The sequence below is a fragment of the Malaya genurostris genome, chromosome 1 (genome assembly GCF_030247185.1).
Source record: "Malaya genurostris strain Urasoe2022 chromosome 1, Malgen_1.1, whole genome shotgun sequence".
Taxonomy (NCBI): Eukaryota; Metazoa; Arthropoda; class Insecta; order Diptera; family Culicidae; genus Malaya; species Malaya genurostris.
The window spans coordinates 21,188,533-21,214,621 of record NC_080570.1 but is presented as its reverse complement, the minus strand read 5'-3'; the positions used below and the strand labels follow the sequence as shown (position 1 = coordinate 21,214,621).

Sequence of the window (26,089 nt, the reverse complement as noted above, 5' to 3'; positions counted from 1 at the left end):
ACAAATAATTTCACTCAATTTTCTCGTAGATGGCCAAACTACAAACTCTACAAACTCAGATTCATATGTATACCAGTCGTATACTACCAAACAAGGTTCCTGAGTTACGTTTGGATACGACTTCTGATTGCGGAACCACAGGATGATATGTGAAACGAAATTAAAATAATGCAATTAATTTTTCTCGTAGATGGCTGAACGGATCTAAGATTGAAATGAAATCTAAGAATCATCTATGATTCAAATGAGAGGTCTTAAAATCCTATAAAATTTAGTCAGATCCGATTTCTGGTATAGGAGATACAGGGTGATTAGTATAAAAATGTCCATTTCACATAAATTAATCAGGTTTATCGGGTTTGCAGATTTGGATAGTCGATTACCAAATAAATTTATTTCAGTTTAAGCGGTATTCAGTTTTCGATTCGGAATGTACCCCCAAATTTTAATTCGCGCAACAATTTCTTAAAGATGTCTACACACTCCTCAGGTGAATTTCACTGATTTCGGCTACACCGATTTTAGAATTCCGGTTCCAGTATCGAATCGTTTCTCGAAGCTCAATCATTTTTTCAAACGGCCAAATCGAAATTCAAAAACAAAAATTCAAATTAAAGGACTTAAGGTCCCATACAAAATTGGCGAATTTTATCCGATTCTGGAATTACAGATGATGAGTTTTTAAAACTAATACCGATATAGAAGATGTTAATTGTTTGGCGTATTAATTTATGGCCATTCGAATCATTTTGGGTTATGCTAGTTCCTGAATACCGGCTCTGGAAGTACCATAAATAATGACGAAAAACTCTAAAGTGGAACTTAGTTCGACATCTCATGGAATGTTCAATCGATTGTCACACGTTAAGATTGAAACTCGATACTATTTGCAGTTTCGACATTACAGGGTAATGAGTGATTAAAATCTCAATTTGCCGTTTAAAACGACGATAATTAAAATAATGTCATGAGAACTGAAACACCTACGAATATCCATGCAAAAAACACATGCGGATTGATAAAAATAGGTATCATCTCACTGCTAGGTGGATTAATCACGTTTTAAATGTTAATTCATTTGCTGATGCATAATTTCGACAAAAATAAAAACAATTAGAGCAGATTGGATTGGAGTGTCAGTAGTTCAAACATTTCGATATCATTTCAAGATAACTGAAGTAATAATCGTGTGTACCGCTTCAGACATAGAAGTCTATATAGAAAAGCAGGGCGAAGCGAATAAAATATGAAATTCGCCGAAGTTCCATTAACGATGGCATTAAAATCAATGAAGCAAGCAGTTGGTAGGATGACAACTTACTAATGCAATTCACAGCACGGATGAACGTTGGAACTGACGGCATGACCTGCCACTCGTATACCAAAACTGTCACCCTTATTCTGAATAACGACGTATTGATTTTTCGATCGAATCCAAGCTACCTTTGATTTTTCTAGCGTTATTGGGAATACAAATGAAATACGATAGAAGAATCATAACGTCGTTATTCAGAATAAGGGTGTGTATCGTAAATTTAACTACCCCTCAGAAACTGGTAATTTCAAAACGAAATCGCTTGGAAATTTATTGAAACTGGCAACAAATACCCCGAAAATTATTTCTTCCGAATAACAGTAACCTTATGTCGTTTTCGTTTGAGAAAACTGAAACTGACCCAGAGTAGTTTCATCAAACAAACACTTTTCACGAAACTGTGTTGATTTCGCACTTAGCAACGGGTGTTTGAGCAAACCTGATATAACAACCAGGTTCGAAACTGACTTGATTTTCAGTTCAACAGCGTTAAAATTAGGTTCGAAACTAGCTTCAAACAAACGGTTTGACAGCAGTTAGGGTGGAAACTGGGTTAGGTTTGGCATCAAGCGAAAACGACATTAGTTACCAAAGTTTGTTAAATTGAACAATATAAATAGTTGAAAAGAAATCAAAATGTGATTTGTATGAATCGGAAAAAAGATTAAACGTTTAAATATTTTCATAAAAGTAAAGAATAAGTAATTGCGAACAGTTTGTGACGAGCAGACCTTAATTGAGGAACTGAAAATTACGACCTAGATACATCTCGTACTAGTGACCTAGGACGGAAAAAGGAGAGATAAGCGAGCCTAAATATCGAGTTTTTGAGGAGATTTATCGATCTGAAACAACTGATGCCGTAAAGTTGTCCACATTATGCGGACAATATTAGTTTGCCGTACTGGGACTAGTGTTGCCGATAGCTAAAAATTAAACTTTTTACCTGGAGCTGTTAGTGGAATGTATTCAACAGTTTCACTTTTTCTGTACCATTTAATTCCACTATTTCACTGTCACGTTATTACACTTTCACAAAGTCACTATACTTTAATGAAGCATAACAAACGTTACAATACAGATACGCGTATTTCGGAATGTTACTTACATCCTTCTTCAGTGTATCGGTTTTATAAGTTTATAACTTATAAGTTTATAACTTATAAAACCGATACACTGAAGAAGGATGTAAGTAACATTCCGAAATACGCGTATCTGTATTGTAACGTTTGTTATGCTTCATTAAAGTATAGTGACTTTGTGAAAGTGTAATAACGTGACAGTGAAATAGTGGAATTAAATGGTACAGAAAAAGTGAAACTGTTAAAAATTAAAGAAATACAAAAATGAAATGCACACAAAACATAATACTATTGTGCCTTTAGGTAACTGTTCTAATATGAGTATATCGTTTACTCAATATTAATCTTGCAGCTTACTTTCGAAAAAACGAGCAGCATAACCATCAATATCAGAACCTAATATTTATGACCTGGATGTTGGATAACTTCACGATAACGCGTTTACGCCTGAAGAAAAAAAAGCATTATTGCACCAGAAATACACTACCTGAGGTATCTGTGTAGTTTTCGGAACAAAAGCATCACTCGATCGAATTACGGAATGCAAATTTTCACATAGGATCGAAATATTACGGTTTGATTGATATACAGAATAGCTGCTCTTTGTAAAAGCAGAATGTTTCATCGAAAGAATTGGAAGGGTTATAAATTGAAGATTTATCTAGTTTTTACACAAGAAGAAAATATACCAGGCATGTTTCGGGAAACATTATTATCTATCGCAGGAAAAATTAACATCGGTTTCTACAAAATTCCTCGATTGTCCCTGATTAAATTTTGTGCAAAAAGTGAATGTAAAAATGTGAAAGGAATAAATAAACATAAAAATGTAAATACATTTACATGTCGCTTGGATTACCAGCTATACTATCATCTCGATAGAAGTAAACCTGTCATTTCGAGGATTTCTCCAGCGTTACTAGTGTTTATTTGGGCACCATAGCCTAGTTTGTCTGGTATGGAAAGTTGTGAACCCCCACCCTCAGTCAGAGAAGCCCATGAAGGGGGAAAAATAAACGTTAAAATTTGTTTCACAATAAAAACTGAATTGGAACCAATGTGGAGATTAGTTTCTGGTATTCATATTTGATTTTGTAAATACTTTAAGCTAAAACATCGTTTTCCAGCTTCTAATGATCAAACCTGCTCCGGAAATTCTCATATTACCATCGTTTTACGATATATCAATTAACCGAAAGTCGTCACCTTGAATATTGAAATGACCTTAAAAATAGTTTTTCAGTATCTACTCATTAAACCTGTTCTGAAAATATCTATATTTTAGGGGCTTTTAAGGAATATCTAATAACCGGAGGTCGCCATCTTGGATTTTGAAACATCCTCCGGCATCGTTTTTTGGCATCTACTCAGCAAATCCGTTTCGGAAATACTGATCTTGTAGAAGTTTTCAAGAAACTATAGATTGCCCGGAAGACGCCATCTTAGGTTTTAGGACCATCTCAAGCATCGTTTTCCATCATCTAATCATCAAACCGGTTCTAAAAATTCTCTTATTCATACCGTTTTAGGAAATATCAATTATCTAGAAATCGCCATCTTGGCTATTGAAACTCAAAAATCGTTTTCACGTTATATCAACCAACGTTTAAACGACCTCAATCATCGATTCTCGGCATCTACTCGTCGAATTCGTTCGTAAAATAATAATCATGCAGTGATTTTCAAGTAATTAACTGGATGAACCGGAAGTGGTCGTCATGGATTTTGAAACCACCTGATATCGTTTTTTTGGCATTTACTCATCAAACCTTTTTTCATGTTATATCAAGGAATATTAATTAACCGGAAGTCACCATATTGTATTTTGAAATGACCTTCGGACATCGTTTTTTAACATCTACTTACCGAATCTGTTTCATGAAGCGTGCTGGGTTACAATCTGTTATAATTTATATGATCTTCCTGTAGAAGCTATCGCTTTAAAGTTTTCGAACTTTACGATATACAGAGTGTCCCACGAAAAATTACGAGATTAAAAATGCAATAATAAAAAAGCGGTTTAATAGATTGCAATAATTATAAATTTATTTGAAAGGTTGATGCATGAAATTTGTTTATGGGAAATGTTAGGTTTCAACAGGACGGTGCTACGTGCCACAATCGAAACAATCGATGTTCTGGGAACAATCTTTGAAAATCGAATAATCAGCAGAAATGGTGATGTAAACTGGCCGGCGATTTGACGCCGCTGGATTATTTTCTTTGGGAAGGTTAACGATAAATGCTACACATACCATCCAGAATAAATTTACGAACTTAATCACGAAATTCAAGTTTCTATTTATGATATAAGGCCAGAATCAGTTGAAAATGTTCTAAAATATTAGGTGGATTTGATTTGCTACTGCCATGCCATGAAACAGAAGGCCAAATTTCACTACAGGAATATAATACCAAGGCTTTTTGATAGATGCATCAGGGCATTGTTTTCTAGTAAAATCATTTTTTTGCTATTAGGTCCAATGATCTTCTCGGCTGATTTCGTTGATAAATTTCGAGCATTTTTCACTGAAATTATATTCTGTGTGCACCTTTAAACATCCTCTTTTACCGGGAATTCGACAGTACGCTGGAAAAAATCAGTATGTAACTTTTTATCAAAACCCAACGGCAAAATAGACTTAAAAAAGACCGATGAAAAAAGATTACAAAAAATGGAAATTTGCGAAAAAAAATTCTCAAAGACGGAACTCCAATCTGTAGCTTTGCTAGGGAAAATGTTTTGGCAATTCGAGTTTAATCGCCAAGTGGCACGAAGCTGTGCAATTTGAATTGCTTTGCACTGAAGAGTCGCAGGTTTCTTATTTATAAAGGAAGAATATAATGAAGCGAGAAATAATGCAGTCACGGTACTACATTCCAGTGCGAAATTTCTACTTCATCTAACTTTGGAGACAAGTATACAAGAGAATTGCAAAGTGAAAGGTACGATTCTACTGACAACACGAATCCCTCCAATTCCGGCAATGAGCATACTATAACGGGCCTAAGATACCAGTACCTTATACAGGGTAGACCATTTAAAGTGGAAGCATCGGGCAACCCAATAACTTTTGACAGAATCGTGAGATCGACTAATGACATACCGCGTTGGAAACGTCGTTCCAAGACAATGTTACCATGGAACAAACACTATACATCAAAAGAACGTGCAGAAATTGTTCAGCTTTACATTCAAAATGAGGCCAACAGTCATCATGTCAGACGAGACACATTTCACGTTAAATGGATGTGTTAATCAGTAAAATTTTCGGTTTCATGCCACTGAAAACCCTCAATCAATTGAGGAACAGCCTCTGTATGACCAAAAAGTTACAGTTTGATGTGGTGTTTGTTCGGATAGGGTGATTGATCCCTATTTTTTCCAAGACGATGCCCATTGTTCGTGAAAATGGTTTGAATGGCTACTGGTTTCAACAGTACGGTGCAACATGCCATACAACAACATGACTAACAATCGATTTGTTACGACCCTTGTTCCCCGAACGAGTCATATTGAAAAACGGTGATTTTACCTGGCCCCCGAGATCACCCAATTTGATGCCAACCAACCTGAAATCGCCGCCATATCGACCCGTACATTGGCCAAAATGATGGAAAACATCGAGAAAATGACACATTTCGTTGATGTGGACATTTGCGCCATTTTCATTTTCAAAAAGTAGCCACTTTTATTCTCAAAATAAATTATAATCGAAATGAAAATAAACTAAAATGTTTTTTCATATATATTGTTTAGAAAAAACTGTTTCCACTAGAGATGGGCAAAACAGTTCATTTCAAAGAACCGTTCAGTGATGTAGAGTTCTATTAAAAGAACTAGTTCTCGAGAGCCGTCCGTTCGTTCTTTTCATAGTTAGTTTGCTTGTTGAAAAACTAACCGAGATACCGTTCTCTTCGGAGTTTACCGTTCTCGAAAAATATTGAACGAGCCGTGTAAGCAAACGAATTGCCCATCTCTAGTTTCCATCTTGTATATTAAGCAAAGCTTCAAATTGTCACGGATTTTAAAGTCTGCAGGGAGAATCAGTCGAATTTTGAAACTAATTTTTCCGCTTTTGTTGTTTACTCGTTCTCAACTTTTGCAAGCGGAGCTGAGAGTAACATTTATTTTAGGTCATTTGTACAAAATATGTTCCTCAACTGATGAACCGATGAATGTTTATTAATTAGTTCACTGATTTATTAACGCATACAATCTAGAATTCAAGCTAGAACTAACTCCCTCAAAATAAACTGTCTTAAGCTTTGAAGTTAAAATTTGTTACAAATTCTTCGATTTTGCGTCACGTCGTAAATCAAAGTTGAAAATCTATAACCTAGGTAAATATTCAATGAGCATCCGTAGCGAACTCTCGATTGAGTTTTCAAAAGGCCGTAAGAACAAGTGACAGTTTATAAAGAGTGTTTACTTTCTATTTTATTAATTACCAAGCGGTTTTCACGTTTATCACTCACCTCTGTATGAAATGATACCCGAAACCTTGAACTTTCAAACAGAATTGTAAAATCCAAGAAAAATTTTTAATCACGTCACAAGAGAAAGTGAACAAAGAGAAGCCATCACTTACTCACACGGCCATTTGAAAAATCAACCGAGAATTACCAGTCAAAAATATCAATCACATGGAAAACCAACAAATGAATTTCTCGCTTGTTTTATTCCAACTCATCGCAGCAGGCCAGATAATAATTGCTCGAAAGAAAAGTGAAAAGTTCAAGCACCTACTGGTCTACCTCTCTGATGATGACTGAACGATGATGATTCCGAGAAGCTCTGTATCTTGTTAACACAAGCCTACTTCGTTGCCGCACTTGGGAATCAGGAAAACGGAAACTTTTCGCTGTGTTATTCGAAACGATGGCAATTCAAGCCAAATGCTCCTGCCGGAAAAGAAAAACCTGACCCCGGTCGGTCTGTCCTGTCTTCTTGATTTGTGCCAGCAAAACGAAAAAGATTACCCCAATTAGTCGTTTTTTGATGGTACCATACCAAGTCATTAGACAGTCAATTCCGAAGGCGACCGAATTTTCTTTGTACGTTCATTAGGACAAACAATGTAATGGGATTTGGATTTTCTGGGAACTATCTACAACTTTTCATGCCGGTACACGAACTCGTGCATAATCAAGTGGCGTTACGCATTTAATTGGACTAACCTAATCATCGGAATTAGTTTTTCGAGGTCTTGAGGGAGGATGATTGTGTGGTAAGAGATTCTATTTACGTTAAAAATTGCAAATTTTGGAAATCATCACTCTCTATTTGTTTATTCAATATCTTATTTAATTCTTATGGTTTAATCAAATATTGAGTTATTTCAACTCAGGTTGAAAGATTGAAACCTTCTGGCTATTGTGCTGAAGTGCAATGTCTTTTCTGATGCTTCAGACGTCGATGACTTTACGTTTCGTCTTCTGCTCCTAGGTGCAAGTACAAGTTGAATTGCCGTTGCCACTAAGCAGTTCCATTTAATATGGAATATTTAGACAAAGCATCTAGTATTGGTAAATTGATTACATGTTGTGTTCATCACACAGTTTATGTTGCTTATCCAGATTGAGCTTGTTTTTTGACAAACGGATTCAATTATGTTAATTGAGATGTCTGTTGAAGTAAGGTGCTCCCAAAAAAAAATCTACGAAAGATAAAATCATATTGCATACTTTGCAGACATGACATGTTGCGACAAATTCACAGACCGTTTCAATTCCCTACGCAACGATGTAGGGTAAAGTGTTATAATATGCCCCCCTTAAGAAAACATTGGGATATTTCTAAATGTACTGATATATTTTCTTCGAGAATGTATGTATTACTTTGCAATACGTCTGAGGAACATAATTTTCAATAATTTTGGAAGAAGTGATGAAAATTAATTGATACAAACACATTTTCCAAAACGACCACATTCTCAGTTTTTTCGCTTGCAGTTGGCATAATGCCCCAGCAACCGTATGATATGCCTCACAACAAATCAGTGGTATGCCCCACAACAATGATGCAATATGCCCCTTGAAATGTCGGTATAGAAGAAAGCAGATAAAGAAGATATTCTTTGCATCAGAAATCAATTGTATAATCAATTAATTACAATTGGAAACCAACATTTTTTATCCTCCCAACGCTACTTTTTGTTTTAATAACCGTTATAAATCTTTAAAACAATATTTTAACTCGAAGCATACTGTTGAATCGAAGGTGGGGCATAATGTCCATAGAGTGATTGTTATGAGAAAATTCGTATATCAAAGAAATGGCTTTGTTTCTCTAAATATTTATATTGTAAATAGAGACATTAGCACTGCTGAAAGTTAACTACTAAGTTGCAACCGACCATTAGACGTTTTACACGATTAAAATGCTTGTTTAGTCGAAGCAAAACCTTGCATCGAAAAGCTATCTAATGATATTTTCAGTTTTTTCATATTTTCCAGCAAACCACAGCTGCCAAACTTGCATACCAGAAAGATCTTACGAAAAGATAACATTAGAGATGAAACTTTTGTTTTGAAAAGTCTCGAATACTTAAAAAAGGAAGACGGGCGTTTTGGCCAGTAGGAGCGCTTTATAACACTTTCCCCTACCGAAAATTGAGTCGAATAAAGTTCAGTGCTGCAATGTCTCTTCGAAGAATAACAACTCCTATGAGTATTTCAGATTTCAGTCTCTACAAAACTGGAAGCTTGCGTATCCTCAGTGACAGAAACGTAATTTATGTTGAGTGTCATTTTGTTTCTTTGTGGCAAACGACGACAACGCCAAATGCTTCGGACAAAAACCGCAACAGAGTTATTGAAGGGAATTCAGGATAACAGACTCGAAAAGGTGTACCTACTATATGGGATTAGCCTGAAAAGGTAGCAAGGTCTTATGTCTTTTTTGTTTACATTTTCTCTCGTATGGACGCTTATGGAGGGATTCCAGCTCATGGCCCAAATCAACAACCATTCGATAACCTTAGCACTTTCTATCGAACAGGCGAAAGGTCGTAACTTTTCGCTTCGGAAATGTCTAAATAAATTTGGCCTACAGAAGTATCTTCTATTGTTTTTTTTCTGCTGAAAACCGCAAGGTACCAGCTGGGAATATAGGTGAAACAGTTGAAAGGAGTATTTACTGCTACTCTCGACTATAAATGTTGAACTTGTTTCAATCTGATTTCCTAGGCCCATTTTATGTTTATTTTATTCATCGATTTGTCATATTTGCTTTGCAGTAGGACAAATGGATGCAGATCGTAGCAACCGCAGCAAGTCAGCAAGAAAAGTGAAAATAAAAGTAATGTGCTATATAAGGAAATGGAACTCGGTACACAATCAAAGAATCAGGTTCGAACGGGCTTCGAACTAACGGTTTGTTGGAGTAGGAACTGGTGGGTTATTTCTATCATCGTTCTCGTCATTTGAATACTGATCAGAGAAAAACTTTGTAACGCCTCGCACAAAAAAGAGTTGCTTATTCATTATTCAGCGTTCGTGTAATTGAACTTTCCTTCCTAGCTCTACTCGGTGTTTAACAACCTGCCCAACCGCCTGTAGCAATCGAAGCAAGCTGATGTAGTTGACGTTCCTACTGTCAGTCGAAGCTGGGTTTGCAATGAAATGTCACTTTAGCAACAGAAGATAGCCGCTTTGTTTGGCTGGAACAGAACTCGGGAGCTTGTTATGTGGAAAGTTTTACAGCACGCTAACACGTGACAAATTTTACATCCACCCATAGAACTTTTCAACTAAACTGGATGCTTTTTTTTACAGTAGAGGAATCATGACCAACAGCAGTTGAAGTGTTTGCTCCATTGGAAGCTCTCGAACGAGTTTCTTTTTTTAGCTCGTTTCAACACAACACTGACTGGAGAGAGTCGATTGTTGAGACCCTACAGGGAGATGGGTGAGGTGACCAACCGTGATGGAACATTTTTTCGTTTGTGAGCAAATCGCCCAGGACGTCTCAATAAATGAGCAGCATTTGAAAGCTACTTTAGAATTGTGGATCAGGTTCAAAGATCAAATGGTTCCGGAGATACGGTTACCTTCCCAAGAATTTTTACATTGTAAAGTTTTTGAAAACTATCCTTTAACTGGATGGCAACAATGATGATTTCAAAGCTACTTAAAAGATCATTTATGGATAGGAACAATCTGAAGAACCTAGACAGATGAAACGATTTAATTTTGTAATAAAAGTTTTTTGAGAAAGAGAACGTTCAAACTTATTAATTTTATGAACTGAATGGATTCATTATAAGATAGCATAGAACATCAATTTTGATCGAGAAATGTTGGACAAGTAACCGTGAACCAACCGGTTCATACTATGATGATAGTACAAGGAAGAAAACAGTGTAATCATAAGATATGAAAATGGATATGGGTAGAGTGATCTGCTACGTCCGAGTATCTGGGACGCTCTCGAGTCCCTTCAAATCTCGGAGAGAGGTACGGCAAATAGACTCTCTTGTTTAATATTGCTTTGGAAGGTGTAATTCAAAGAGCGATGATCGACACAAGTGGTACGATCTTCCGAAAGGTCGTACAGCTTATCGGCTTCGCTGACGACGTTAATATTGTGACACGTAACCTTGAGAAGACGATAAAAACATACATCGGACTGAAAGCCGAAGCTAGGCGAACTGGTCATCAATGCGTCAAAAACCAAAGGGTGTAGCCGGATTTGCATATAAAAACTGCCCCTAAACAGAAACAAATGATATACGCTGTTTGAAAGGGTTTATATTCTAGAAGATGTTCGCAAAATTTTAACCCTTTAACTGCCTTATTGGTAGAGTTAGGTGGTTTTCATTTTATTTAAATTTTCCCAAATCTCTTTAGCAAAAAGATTGAAAAAAAATCAGGAATATTTTAGGAATTATGGGAAACCTTTCTGATTTTTTTCAGAATTTTTGTATTATATTTCATGTGAAAAAAATGTTCAAAATTTTCCATTTTTTTATTTGCACTTACAATTCTGGTACCACTCTAGATTTTACATCAAAAATAAATCATTTATGAGTACATTACGCTGTATTTTTTTTAGATTTTTAAAAAATGTAGACGGGTATAATATCAGAATTTTAAAAAATGAATCATTCGAAAAACCATGCGTCTCCATCAAATTATCATCTTCCCATGGAGACGCATGGTATTTAGTTCTAATCGTATCTCATTTGCATTCCTAATAACGCTAGCAAAATCAAAGGTAGCTAGGATTCGATCAAACCGCATTCGATCGAAAAATCAATACGTCGTTATTCAGAATAAGGGCGCATATGTCACATGTCCTTAGAACTAAATACCATGCGTTTCCATCTACAACGTGAGTTCAGGGCTATCTCTAAAGCTATTAACACACGCCCGTACGTCTGTCTCGATTTAGCTAGTAAGGATGTAAGGAAACAGTTCGGTTGAACGCATTAGTGAACATGTTGCCAGCGGACGGTTGTATTTCATAAGGAAGGACCAGTGAAAGAAACATGAATCAGAACTAATGAATTGACAAATATTTAGAGCAAATTCAGCAGCTGCAAGCTTCATATGGGTGGTCTATAATGTAAATGAAACTGAAACAAACGTATCCCCAGCAATCCGTTTTAGTTTTATTTATTCGACCAGTTCTACTGTCAAATTTAAAACTGGTATACAATGCCGTTCTATTTTTTCTATATTTGAAACACAGATAAAACGCTGCTGGGACTACCAGTTTATTTTGTTATAATTTCTAGATTTAAATTTTAAAACTGACATAAATTATGCATCTAGAACTAGAACACTCCTGAATATGCCCTTAGGTTTTAATATGCGGTTTAAAGTTTTTATTTATGAGCTGATGTCATTTTACATTTATTGTATTCAAATCAAATAAATCAACAAATACACTGTAGTCAATTTTAATCTCACATTTTTGCTATGTTCAGTGAAAATTCGAAACCAAGCGATATCTAAAAAACGATCAGTTTTAGGGTAAACTGTTCGTCGACCTCCTGTATCACATGGTATGAACAGTCAAGTTGCCTGAAACTGCTCAACAAGACAGCTAAAGTCAAACGGCTTAAGCTCATAAGGACGGATTAATCAAACTGGGATCGGACTGACAATAAATTCGTCGAAACAAAATGTATGAGAGGGAAAGGCTTTGAAATATAATACCTTCCCACTCGAATAATGGTGCGTGGAGACAATATCGCAGTGGTTGATGAATTCGTGTATTCATTCATTTATGACCGCGGATAAGGACACAAGAAAAGTAATACGTTACCACAAGAAATAAATCAACGACGTATAAACCATGGTTTTCAACAACTGCTTGGAGATCCACCTATCATACATACAGCTGAAATAGAACAGCTACGATCGGCTGGGCATGTCATCAGGATAACGAACGGCAAACATTTGAAAATGGTTCTTGAATGTGATTCGGCAGACACGAGAAAAAGAGAAGCATAGCGAGCAAGGTGGAATGGAGGGTGACGCACGCAGTATCCGAGTCTTGAATGGCATTCATTCTTAGTTAATGGTAATGATGCCTTTTTCATATCAATCACACTATAATATGTAATACTGTGGTATTCTACAAAATATTTTTCTTCGATTCTTAAAAGAATAACCGAAATCGGTTTGTTTGACCGTTTACTGATAAAAACTATCAATTGGAAAAGATTTGAGGTCGATTTAGAAAAATTGTTAAGGGTTTTCCCCATTCTTAGTAATGGTATACAATTTTGTCGTGAATACGACTTACTTTACTATGGGGTGCCTTTTCAAAATTAGCCATATGAAAGAATGGGCAGAACTTAATTGTGAATATCTCGACTTGTATTAATGGTAGCAACATAATTCTTTCACCATTTCATCAAAAATATGATCAGGAATTTAGGATAATATTTTGAACAGTGTGAGATAACCACAAACAACTCAAAAATTAAGTTTTCTCAAAATTTGAAAACAATGCGGAAAACTCTTTACTTTCGCTTGGGTTTTTCGCACAGGGACGACGATTTTGAGGTAGTTAGGCACATCTCTTCAACTGAATGCGTATAAAAGGGGAACCGTGGTGAAAATCGATCATTTTTTTTCGTGCGTTCGATGGAAGCAGACGTCGTGGGAGTTAAACCATCAACCAGCAGCAACGGAGAGTGCACCTTCTGCGTGGTTAAAACCTCAAACGCTCAGGTCGCAACTCTTATTTGCTTTTCGGTAGTCTTAAGGTGAAATGTAGCGGAATGCGAAAATCGCGTTTTTGATCAATTATTCAAAAACTCGACCGATTTTAGAAAAACCAAAAACACTTAAGTTTTCGAAATCAAATTTATCATAACTAAGTATTCTCAGAATTTTGAAATTTTGCTTTGCCGAGCCGTAATTGGTTTTTGAAATGTATAAACGGTTACTGTTCCGTTCCACGGGGATGATTTTAGAACTGAAAAGTAGTGTTTGTAGCATAATTTCACAAAGAATTTGAACATGCAACTCAAAATTATAAAATATTAGCTAAAACAACCGAAATTTGAAAAAGTTTACATAAATTTTTCCGCATTTTTTTTATTGCTTGCGCGCTGCTGTTTCGTATTGAGGTGGTGTGAGAAATGCACGGTGGACTCGGTGGCATTATATCGTGAGCAAAAATTACATATAAAATTATGACGCGAATTTATGCAGCATTGGGTTTTGTGTTGAAATAAAAACGAGTTGAATACAATAAAATGGGTATTGTAAGAAATCGTTTATTTTCTAAGTTACTGTCATTTATAATGCTAATAATGTCCAATTCTGTTGAGTTCAATGCATTGATGTTGCTGAAGCTATGAAGCTTGGCTGTGTAATATCGTATAACAGGTATTATTTTAGATTGTAGCAATTTTTATAGCAAAACTAAAACTTCATCATTGACAAGCTACTGAATGAAATAAATACAAGCCAAGTATTATCGTTCATTAACCTGATATACAAACAAAGTGATAAACATTGAGGGTCAGCTTCGAGCCAGTAAACATGGAAAACTTATTGGAATTCATTGGTTTTTCAATTATTATGAATAAAATGAATCAACGCTTGATTTTTCTTTCAAAATCGATTGAATAATAAAGAACTACGAAATAATTTTATATTCAATTTCGTGCCCCAAATATGTGCTTGAAAAAAGATTCACTAAATAATTTTAACTACATGGTAAGATGAACTATTAGTTATAATTGGAATGTATTCCAATAATGTAATCTAACAAATTATTAAACTATTGATGATTTCTGGCACCGGAAACTATTGATGATTTCTGGCACACACATGAGTCGACCTCTTTGGCTTGGTTTGAAATTTCTTCGGCTGTGTATGTGAATATTAATTTATTGCATCAAAAAAAGTTGATAAAAATAAAAAAATACATAAGTGATTGTAAATGAATCAAATTTCAACATTGTTTTATTGTATTAGATAATTAACAACGTCGTCAAGCAAAGCAAAGTCTTGGTATTACATTTATTGTTGAATATGACCATTTGTTTCAACAGACTTCGCAGCCAAGGAGTGGCGTAACCGTTTTGGGAGAATACTGAATCCACACCAGGAAAATGTCTGGGTGTGGAAGTCTTGGAATTACATTCCTTTTGAGAAATTTGGCCTTTCTGTTTTAACAGACTTCGCAGCCGAAGATGATAATGAAAGTCAATTAGAATGGAATATATTGGCATTGAATGTATTCGATAAGTAAATTCGACCGCGCTCTATCATGCGAGTCAAGTAAATACTTTTACGTAAATTCTATCTCATCGGCGGGAAGGGCCTGGTGAACGACTGGCAAAGATATCGAAAATACTTGAATGTTATCTCGTCTTCAATTGTTCTTTTGAAGGAGAATCCATGCTTTTTACTAAACTCAGGCATATACATGGTTAGCAAGTTAGTCATCACATATACATATAACCTCATGTTAGTCATTCATAATTACTTATGACTTATAGCTCTAGTGTAAGAGTAATCACTATCAATACCGATTGAATTAGCATATATTCAAAGTGTGAAGGATTCAAAAATCCATTACGTCCTGTCTTTTTTACAAGCCAATATAACGAGAGGTAAACCCACTGCGCTCAATCATTGAAAAAAGTTTTTGTTTCTATGTGTCCGTTTTTCTTGGTATGCTTTGTGCGACGGTTCGTTCAACTGAAGCGGATAAAATTCTGCGCGCATTTTATGACGCTACATTTCACCTTAACGGGGAAGTTCAAGTTTCAGATTTTAGTTCCGCAATATATGTTTAGAATTCAGAGCCTGTGTGCTGAAACTGGATTCTGGAACTGTATTTCGGAACTGAAATTGCAGTTCTAGAATTGAAACTGGATTCTGAGTCTGTTATTGATTCTAAATTTAGTTTTTTAATTCAGGGTCCAGTTCTTTATTCCAGACTTCTTCTATTCGGTTCTTTTTAGAACCATAATAATACTCCTAAAGAATTATGCGGAAATTTACTTTACTGTACTCTATACAACCCATTCTGGAAGTCATGGCGAAAAATCGTCTTCAAGTTTCAGAGCTTAGTTCCGGAATATGGGTTTAGAATTCAGAGTCTGCGTGCTGAACTAACTCAACTCGTCATAATATTTAATTGCGTTTCAGAATGTTTAATGTAACTAATCTGTAATTTAGTCTAAGTGCATCGTTTAAATTTCTAGTAATGCAAGAGGGGAAAGTTGCACAATTCAAACAATCGATCAACTACCAATTCGAATTCGGAAGCATAAATAAAGCGTGTCATATTCGTATTCACGACATCCAGTTATGTCTCTGACATTACACACCCGTACTTTTTAACCCACTTTACCCTATGTTTCCGGATCCGGAAGTCGGATCGAAATAATATTCAGGAATTTTTTATGGGACCTCAAGACCTTTCATTTTAATCTAAGTTTGTGAAAATCGGTTCAGCCATCTCTGAGAAAAGTTAGTGCACTTATTTTCACAATTTTTTGCACATTTTACCCCATAATTCCGGAAGCGGAAGTCGGATCCAAATCATATTCAGGAATTTTGTATAGGGCCACAAGACCTTTCATTTGGATCTAAGTTTGTGAAAATCGGCCATCTTCGAGAAAAGTTAGTGCAAAAAAACGTTACATACATACACACACACACATACACACACACACACACACACACACACACACACACACACACACACACACACACACACACACACACACACACACACATTCTGCGTACTCGACAAACTGAGTCGAATGGTATACCTTATGATCAAAAAAGAACCGGAATCGTCCAATCGATAAACTTTTATTCTCTCAACGTTGGCAACACTTTTATACACATTCTGTCAAATTTTGACGCATATCGTAAGATTAGTTTTTGTTTGGCGTCTATACAAAGAAGTTGAAAAATTTTCATGACACAATCTTCCGAAACCGAATGGTTCTTTCTAGTCCTACAAAAGCTGAAACGATCAAACGGTGTCAAATCAGTTAACATCTATATACATCTCAAATGCAGTCCTACGTCAATCTCGCAGCTATTTCTCTGACATTACCTACTCTAAGCACGGAAAGGTTCCGACAAAAAACACTAACGACACACTAAAAACACTTTTCTTGTGCCGCCACGGAACGGAACCGTATACGAAAGATTTCCTTTCGTATTGTTTGATTTTAACGGTGTACCAGCCAGTGTCAAGAGCGTTCCTCTAAAATTCATCAGTGCATTCCGTGCTAGTATTAGATTGAAACCGAACTGAAAAGAATGTCTTCCCAGAATTTGTTTCTCTGTTTCGTGATGTGTTCCGGATCATGAAATCTAATTAGAATGAAATTTACCAAGCAAATAATCGCTACTCCCCGGTACATTGTAGTACGGCTCCCTGCGCCATCATCGTCTCCAAATTCCGGTTTTTTTAAACTTTGATGAAACACAGTATCCAGCGGTGATCGGTTGCGTTTCAGTGCACAAATTGAAACAAAAATAAATAACGAATTGATCAAACATCAAACCCACGAGCCCATATTCAGCCCAAATTCATTCCAATCATCATGGAGCCCCCGTGGAATGCTCACCAGGAATAAAAAACAATTAATTTTTTTCTCTTCTTCTTTACCCCCTCTCCCATCCAGATCGGCATCGGTCGTTTTCGGTCCGATGGCGGCCTCAGTACCACAGCGCCGAAGAGTTCCGGATGCGGGTTGGTGCCGATCCGACGCAACTGCGGAACCACCATCTTCATCCGCACCACAATCATCATCATCTGGGAACCGGAGGAGGTACCGGTGCGGGCTGCCGCTCGGTACTAAGTGTGGTCAACGTGCTGGATAATGGCAATAAAAGCCAGCAGCAGCAACAGCAGCAGTTCGATCCGACGGCAGCACCCGGAATGGTAGCCGACATTACCGAGCTGCAGGCACTGAACTTTATACCTCGCTTATCGTCGAGCTGTTCGCAGGATCTGGCCTCCCATGCCGGTAGCTGCAGCAACAGCCGACTACGGGGGGAGCACTCATCCAGCAGTCAGGCCAGCCACGAGTACTCCTGACATCCACAGTACGACTAGGCAGAGGGCGGACCATGAGAGTCAGCCGAACCATGGGGTGGTAATTCGATGGGTGCTCTAGGATAAGGATTCAGTAGATAATTTAGAACACATTCCGTTGGTTGTGCATAGTTTCAAGTCAACTGTTGAAGAGGCGAACAAAACAAACAAAAATAAAAACTAAATGTTTAATACTCAGATGGATTGTTTTCCGAGTTTGTTCGGTGGATAGACAAGTCATAAAATTGCTGATAGCTTTCCGGAATTTACATACTTTCGATTGAGTAAGGCACCTAGTCCTGGAATTGTTACCAAATGCTATTTAATTCATATTTTTATTATAATTTCAACTAGACTAAATTTCTCTAACAGCAATTTTCATCAACGTCCAATCAGTACGAAAATTTTAACCACAACTAGTTAGGAAAATGAGAAGAAATGTGGTTCTAATATGTGATGTAAACTCGTTCTTCTAAGCACAGTACAAATATGGATAATGCAGCAGCAGCAGCTTTCGTTGAACGAAAGAGAAATGCTTTCTTCGAGTGCTGGAGCAAAGGGTGGCGCCACCGTCGAATAGTTTCCGGTGGTAGATTGAAATATTTGATCAATTTGTTCTGAAACCGAGTTAATAATTTTAATACTCGAACTTGCTCATACTCTCATTACTTTAGCCTCGATTACGTACGAATTTCCCTCCTCCGGAAACTAGAATAATTAAAATCGGATATAGTGCATGTAGTGCATCGAACTTAAACACGATCCATGGAAGTCCCGTTCCGAATTGTGTACAATGGAGATAATGTAGCAGAGTCAAGACTAGGCAGCAGATGTAGCTTGTTGATTTAGCACATGAAAAAACGAAACTATTTTCTTATAGAAGCTAAGTGAAAAGATATGTGAAAAAGAAAATATGTTCCTTTCGAGAAAAGAAACAGTCATTCTCATTCGAAATAGTAACAAAAGAACTATTCAACAAAAGAGGCGGGTTGCATTTATGTATGATGTGCATTAGGGTGGGACAAGGTTGTATGGGAAAAAATATTTTCTCGCTCCACCAAACTTTTCGTGTTCGTTTTGGGTCCCATAGAAACTATGTAAAATTTTAGCTCGAAAGGAGAAACTATATTTTCGCGCCCGCGGTTCAAAGTTTGTATGGGATTTAGTATGGGAAAACTAACTTTTAACAAAAAAAATCATCTGGAGGTCACCCTATATACTCAAAAAATCAGCGGGCATGTAATTTTTGTAGGAAATTTAATGAGGAAGAAAACCTTCGAAGACTGTAACATAATCCGACATTTGTAAAAAATGTTATTAAAGAAAAGCCGACACAAGGTCCGAACGATGGCTCATTCGTTAATGTATTTAGCACCACTGCTGCTAGTGGTGGTAATATGAGTTTGCTTTCTTTTATTGTGCTACAACGGTTGATCTGAGTTGTTTGATGTCTTCACAATAGTTGCTCGGTGTAGTTTGAAGATTTTTTTAAACTTAAAAACCATGTTCCAAAACTCACTGTAAAGACACACAAAAAACTAACTTTTTTATTTGAAGAAATACAATTTTGAAGTCTTCCACAATATTGTTAATAAACTCAAATACTATAACTTTGTTGAAGACATAAACCATCTGCCTAATATGGTTTAGAAGATATGGATGATTTCATTTAATATTATGAAAAAAACATTGATTCCAAGTTTTTCTTTTTCTTATTTTTCTATCGTCCATATCTTTTAAACCATATGAGACAGATGGTTTATGTCTTCGACAAAGTTATAGTATTTGAGTTTATCAACAATATTGTGGAAAACTTCAAAATTGTATTTCTTCAAATAAAAAAGTTAGTTTTTTGTGTGTCTTTACAGTGAGTTTTGGAACATGGTTTTTAAGTTTAAAAAAATCTTCAAACTACACCGAGCAACTATTGTGAAGACATCAAACAACTCAGATCAACCGTTGTAGCACAATAAAAGAAAGCAAACTCATATTACCACCACTAGCAGCAGTGGTGCTAAATACATTAACGAATGAGCCATCGTTCGGACCTTGTGTCGGCTTTTCTTAAATAACATTTTTTACAGATGTCGGATTATGTTACAGTCTTCGAAGGTTTTCTTCCTCATTAAATTTCCTACAAAAATTACATGCCCGCTGATTTTTTGAGTGTATAGGGTGACCTCCAGATGATTTTTTTGTTAAAAGTTAGTTTTCCCATACTAAATCCCATACAAACTTTGAACCGCGGGCGCGAAAATATAGTTTCTCCTATCGAGCTAAAATTTTGCATGGTGCTTATGGGACCCAAAAGGAACACGAAAAGTTTAGTGGAGCTGAAATCAATATTTTGTCCCACCCTAATGTGTCTCCAAGGATGCATGGAAACCAACAGCAACGGCGAAACGTAAACAAGCAAATCTAAAAAGTGACATCAGCTGTTGCGTTGTAGGTTGTTCCTTTTAACGATAAAAAAAGAAGATTGATCCCTGGTCGGATTATAGTTCGAGAACTGTTCACAATGGCTTCCATATGTTGGTCTGCAGTTATCAGTTTTGCAGACACGAACCTGCCGAGCCCATGGTAAGTGCGATCTTGAACTTATGCAGCAGCTGTAAGGAGAAACGGAAGAAAATTGCTTTGAACTCTCAGCTATGAAGTTCTTATCAGTTAAGGGTCCTCGAGACGAGCACGTGATGCACATGTTGATAGAATTTATTATAATTCTAACGTACAAAAGTGATAATGAAACTAATTTTGAATTAAATTATTCCATTTAGTGCACCACTAACCACGCACGCATCGCTTTTCATGATTTACCACCAATGAATTGGATCTGTGTACCGTCTACGTCGTCGTCGTCGTCATCGTCGTTGTCGTAACTTCCAAGATTTCCCTATTCAATATAAATTGTATCACCCCACGAACCGGCAGAACAACGATGCGAAGAAATTCGACGTTACTCGAGTCGATTTCCGTTCAACCAACCTTAAAGGAAGATAAATTACATCACCGGTATTTCAAATCACGGTTTTAGATTGAGAGAAATGTACTCTTCCGGTTGTGCGTCTATACGAGATGGATTTGTTCATTCTGTATTATGATTTTTCAACAATATTCTGAACCCTATCGGGAATTTGCGATGAGCGATGGATGAAAATATTGCGCTTAATTTCTGTTCCCGTCAAAATTTAAACTTTCTAACGCTGAAAATGTTTCTTGTCGAAATATTAATTAAAATTTGAGTACATTGTTCAGTTGGGTGGGGTTAAGTTCGATCATTATTACCACCACTCTTCGCTGTCCAATTAATTTTGTAGTCGACCGACAGTCAATTTCTAAACCAAGCAAATGTATCCGGATCGTACCGAACGAACTAAGGGTTTGAGTGCTATTCATTTCATATCACTCCCAGGCACCCCTGGCATCATGGACCATCATAATACTTCGGCTGCAATCCTATAGCCTATTCCCGGTGCTACTCGAAAAGGTAATAACAAAATTTCGCTTAAGCAGTGTGCCTTAATATTATGTTATATTATTGAATAAAAAAAAAAACAAAATTTCAAACCCGTTGGTTGCAGAAATTACTGCCCATGAGAACTAGAGTCTGTAGCTGTTGATGAGTTAAGTGAGATAACTTCCGACATAAATTAATCAGTTTCTATTCATAATATTCAGTTGAAAACAAATATACGGATCGAAAATTGAAATCAAAACGTAATCAACAATCTTGAAATCTGACCTGAAACATCCCAACTATAATCAAAACATAAATGAACCCTGGAAACTAAAAACCATGAATCAACAAACAAGAAAACGAGAACATACATAAAACGAAAAAAAAACATGACTCAACGATAACCGCAAAACAAAAACCAAAAATTGAATACAAAAAATCGAAAACGGAATCCAAAAACTACAAGGAACCAACTCCCATGGGGTTGTTCGAGCCATTGATGTGGAACAAGATAACAAACAATTCAAAATTTCTAATGATCTACAATCAAACAGTTCAATCAATCGTCACACTTTTGAATCCTCAATTCCACGAGAGTCTGCTTAGATGGATCTTGATTAGGAACCAACACCGAACATCGTTTGTCTTGATTTGTATTTGTTTTATAACTGACGAAATTATACCAATTACCCAAATGTATGCAATTATATCATTGTATATACTTGCGATACGGATTCCGATATTTAAGCTTCTCTTCGCCAAGCTTGTGTTCAAGTTTTGTATGCAAGCAGTTATTTTTATAGCGTTAAGTTTCTCTACCATTCTGCGATTTCGGTTGAAGCGATAAACTTTTTCTCATCATCAATCGAGTTCATCTTATATAAATTAGAAATGAATCTTAAGCACTCAAAATTTACCCTGGGTTAGTTGTCAATTTCTCAGGCGAAACGACACAATATGGAATTTCATCTGAGCTTGCATGACACAAGATCAGAGTGTACCAATTAAAGCTTCAAATCTTTTATGGCACTTTTTGTCTTGTTGTCTAGCAACAACCTACCTCTAGCATGCTACGCGTAGGACTGATACGTTAGCTATAATTTTGCTTCTATTTATAGATTCGCGTGCTTCCAACAGCTTCGCTTTTGATCCGAATGACCAATCAGAGCGATGCTTTTCCTTCAATATATCGCTTACTCCTTCAAATTCGTCGTCTATGGCAGGGAAATCCGGCATACCGAAGATTTTTAGCAGACAAAATAGGACACTGCTCGCTACTTATCAAAATTTCAATCATTTATAATTGAAAATACGTGGCTTGATACATTCAAATCGAAACTTAGAAATATTTCCAATCAATTGATGAAATAACATTAATAATTGATACAAAATAGAGTGAGCTGTAAGTGTTTAAAACCTGACCCCATTTCTATGTGTATTTTTCCTTGAGTTTCTGATTTGCACCCCTATATAGAAAATAACGATGTGTTCCGCATCAAAAACCAAAAACCGAAATTCTAAAACCATAAAAAATGATACAATAATGAAAAGATTTGCGCTTAATCAACATATGAAATGATAAAACCATGAAACTATAAAATGATGAGACGAAAACGCAAAACAAAACTTGACACGATCCCCTGATAAAGCAGTAAAGACCTGATAGACAGTAAAATTATATGATAATGAAACAGAAAAGTCGAAAACCGAAAAAGTGACAAAATTATAAATAGATAAAACGATAAAATGAAAAAGATATTAGTTAGGAAGAGCGACAAACCGAATCAGTGATAAAACGAAAAAAAAATCGTCAAGCGATGAAACGAAAAAACGATGAACCAAAAAAAACAAGAATAAAATTTGTTCAAATAACTAAACGACAAATCGATGAAATGATGCTTCGAAAGAACGAAAAAAAACAATAAAACGACGAAAAACTGAAATGATAACACAATAAAATGATAGAACGATAAAAGAGTAAAATCTAGAAAAAACAATAAAACGAGAAATCGATTAAACTAGAAATAGACGAAACGATTAACGTAAAAACCGATGAAACGATAAAGCAAAATCATAATACGGTAAAAAAAAGTCGAATGAACCGAACATGTGTCAAAATAATAAATGAATAAAACGATGAAACGAAAATCGTGTTAAAAAGAAATAGAGAAAAATCGATTAAATGATGCAATGATAAAACGTAAAACCAAAAAACGATGAACCGAAAAGTAAAAGAAAACAAAAATTCGATCAAGTGAATAAACGAAGAATTGATGAAATGAAGCCTCGAACGAATGATAAAACGGAGGAAGGCTGAAACTATAACACAACAAGAAAAGACGAATAAGCCGAACAAATGTCATTATGATAAATGGAAGAAACGATGAAACGAAAATCGTGTTAAATAGAAATAGCGAAAAATCAACTAAACGCTGCAATAATAAAATGATAAAACGAAAAACCATAAAACGATGAACCGAACAAATAAAAAGAAACCAGAAAACTAGAATTCTATCAAGTGAATAAACGAAGAATTGATGAAACAAAGCTTTGAAAGAACGATAGAACGGTGATAGGCTGAAACGATAACATAATGAAACGATAGAGTGTCAATAACGTAGAGACTAGAAAAAGAAACACGATCAAACTATCAAACGATAATAAAGAAAAACGGTTAAATGAAAGAACGTATAACAGAAAAAAAAAATAAATTGATGAAGCAAAAAAACGGAAAGGATCAACGATAAAATCGAAACACAAAAAAAAAACGATGCACAGGTGAAACGATTAAACGATAGGACAATCATGAAACAAAGGAGCGGATGACGGAAAAACGATACAACTAAGAGAACGATAAATCGATAGTACGAAACAAGAAAGGAAAAAACGATAGAGGAAAAACGAAAAAATTAAGAAACAATCGAATAAACGATTGCGAGGAAAAGCAATAAATCGATTATACTATTAAACAAAAAACTGAGAGATTGATAACCTAATAGTAACTTTCAAATGAGTCAAGGTCCTTCGAAATTGATTCTTTCATCTCCGAGAGATCCAACAAACGAGAAGAAAGGTTTTAACGAGCGAAGGAATTGAACAATTGAACGAAACGACGGAAGAGTGACCTCGATTATACCGGTTCCCAGATTCCGGCTTCAGAAGTACCAGCAATAATAGAACTCACTTCGTTTTCTCAGAGACGGCCTTACCGATCAGATTATTGTTTCACTCTGTATGTTATAATCAAAGTACATTATTTTGAACAATACCACACATTTGTGTTTGGAAATATGAGAGCGCTACACTATTTCTGCACCGATACCACTGGTGTAGTTTGGTGTAGCTCTGTGCAATGGAATCGTAGCATTGCACCGGTGTAGTACAAATTAAAAAAGAAACCATTATTAGATTTCTACTTGCGAATGCCGCAGCCGAAAGATTTTAGTGAGCAAAGCTCGTTACAATCGTCACCAGTAGGCGCTGAAATTACGATACGGTGATGAGATAACCTCACTATGTCGCAGCACTGGAAAATTGTCCGCACCTTAACACGAACACGTTAGTTGAGACCGTACACCGGAAGTCGTTACGAACATCATTTCCAGTAAGATGAGAAGATGATTCGATGTGACACTTTGTTTGTTTGCAAACTGAAGAAAAATGCGTCATCCGTCGGTATGCAGCCGGGTAATAAACATTCAGCTCACCGCCTACTCCATCCGTCCGTTTTTTTTTTTTGTTTCGATGAAAACTTATTTCATTTCCAAAATTCCACGTAGCCCACTGGGGTGCATATTATGGAGGGGGAAAATTTTATACGTGTTTATTTTTCGGTTCAATTTTAGCTTGCATTGTCTGGTTATTTTTGGCCAAAACTCTGAGGCTTCATGTTTAAAATTCTTCGCTTTCCTGTGTTTGAGTGAGTGATGGAGACTGCTCGGAACAGCGATTCTCGCTCTTTGACAGACGTGAACCGTATTGTAATCTGAATAATTCTGCTGCGGTTTGCTATTAATTACCCAAAATAGAAACTCGGTTCTCGGTTTGCTGCTTGTCATAATGACGGACAGCCCATAATACTGGGGGACAGCCAACAGCAAACGTTGCTTCCTTGAACTGACTTGAGAATTTTTGCTACCGTCAGAAAGGCAGAAAATTTCGGAATGTTTTTCGGATGTCAAGTTCAATTTTATCGTACCAGCAAATACAACTAATGTTTAATTAGACCTGAAGACATATTAGCCGCCGCTTGAAGGAACAAAATGAAACACTTGAAAAACATAAATAAATAAACTTGTTTTGCACCATAGCAACGTTAGCTTCTTGCAGCGTTGCCAGAAAATATTTCGCTATCAACGTCGGAAAACTGTCACAATCAATCACAGAAATAGGGTTTCGTGAACGAAAATATAATCAAAGATAAATAATAAAGACATGTATGTGCTTATAAATATTTTTGAAAAATGTGGTTCGTTCCCGGTACCTTCTGAAATGACCGCACTCACTGCTTGGTGGAGCGCGAGATTAATTGCATTGTTATCATTTCAACCAAAGTGTGCCATAAAATCTCAATATATAAAAATGAGCAACCGAATCGAAAGGGTTTTCACGGTTTGACATTTGCATTATGAATGTATGATGGGAACTCAGCAGTGCAACCAATTTTTCACCATTGGTGCCAGTTTCACGGAGGA

At 36.2% G+C, this 26,089-nt stretch overlaps 1 protein-coding gene across 2 annotated transcripts in view; it reads left to right on the top strand.

The window, feature by feature from the left end:
- LOC131434481 (tachykinin-like peptides receptor 86C) overlaps nucleotides 1–18,859 on the top strand; it is a 226,124-nt gene extending 207,265 nt beyond the window's left edge. For both annotated transcript variants that reach the window (XM_058601236.1, XM_058601227.1), the window contains one exon: nucleotides 17,526–18,859. In XM_058601236.1, coding sequence (XP_058457219.1) covers nucleotides 17,526–17,941 — 416 coding nt within the window. In that variant the 3' untranslated portion in view covers nucleotides 17,942–18,859. The remainder of the gene's footprint in view (nucleotides 1–17,525) is intronic.
- Nucleotides 18,860–26,089: the final 7,230 nt, after the last annotated feature.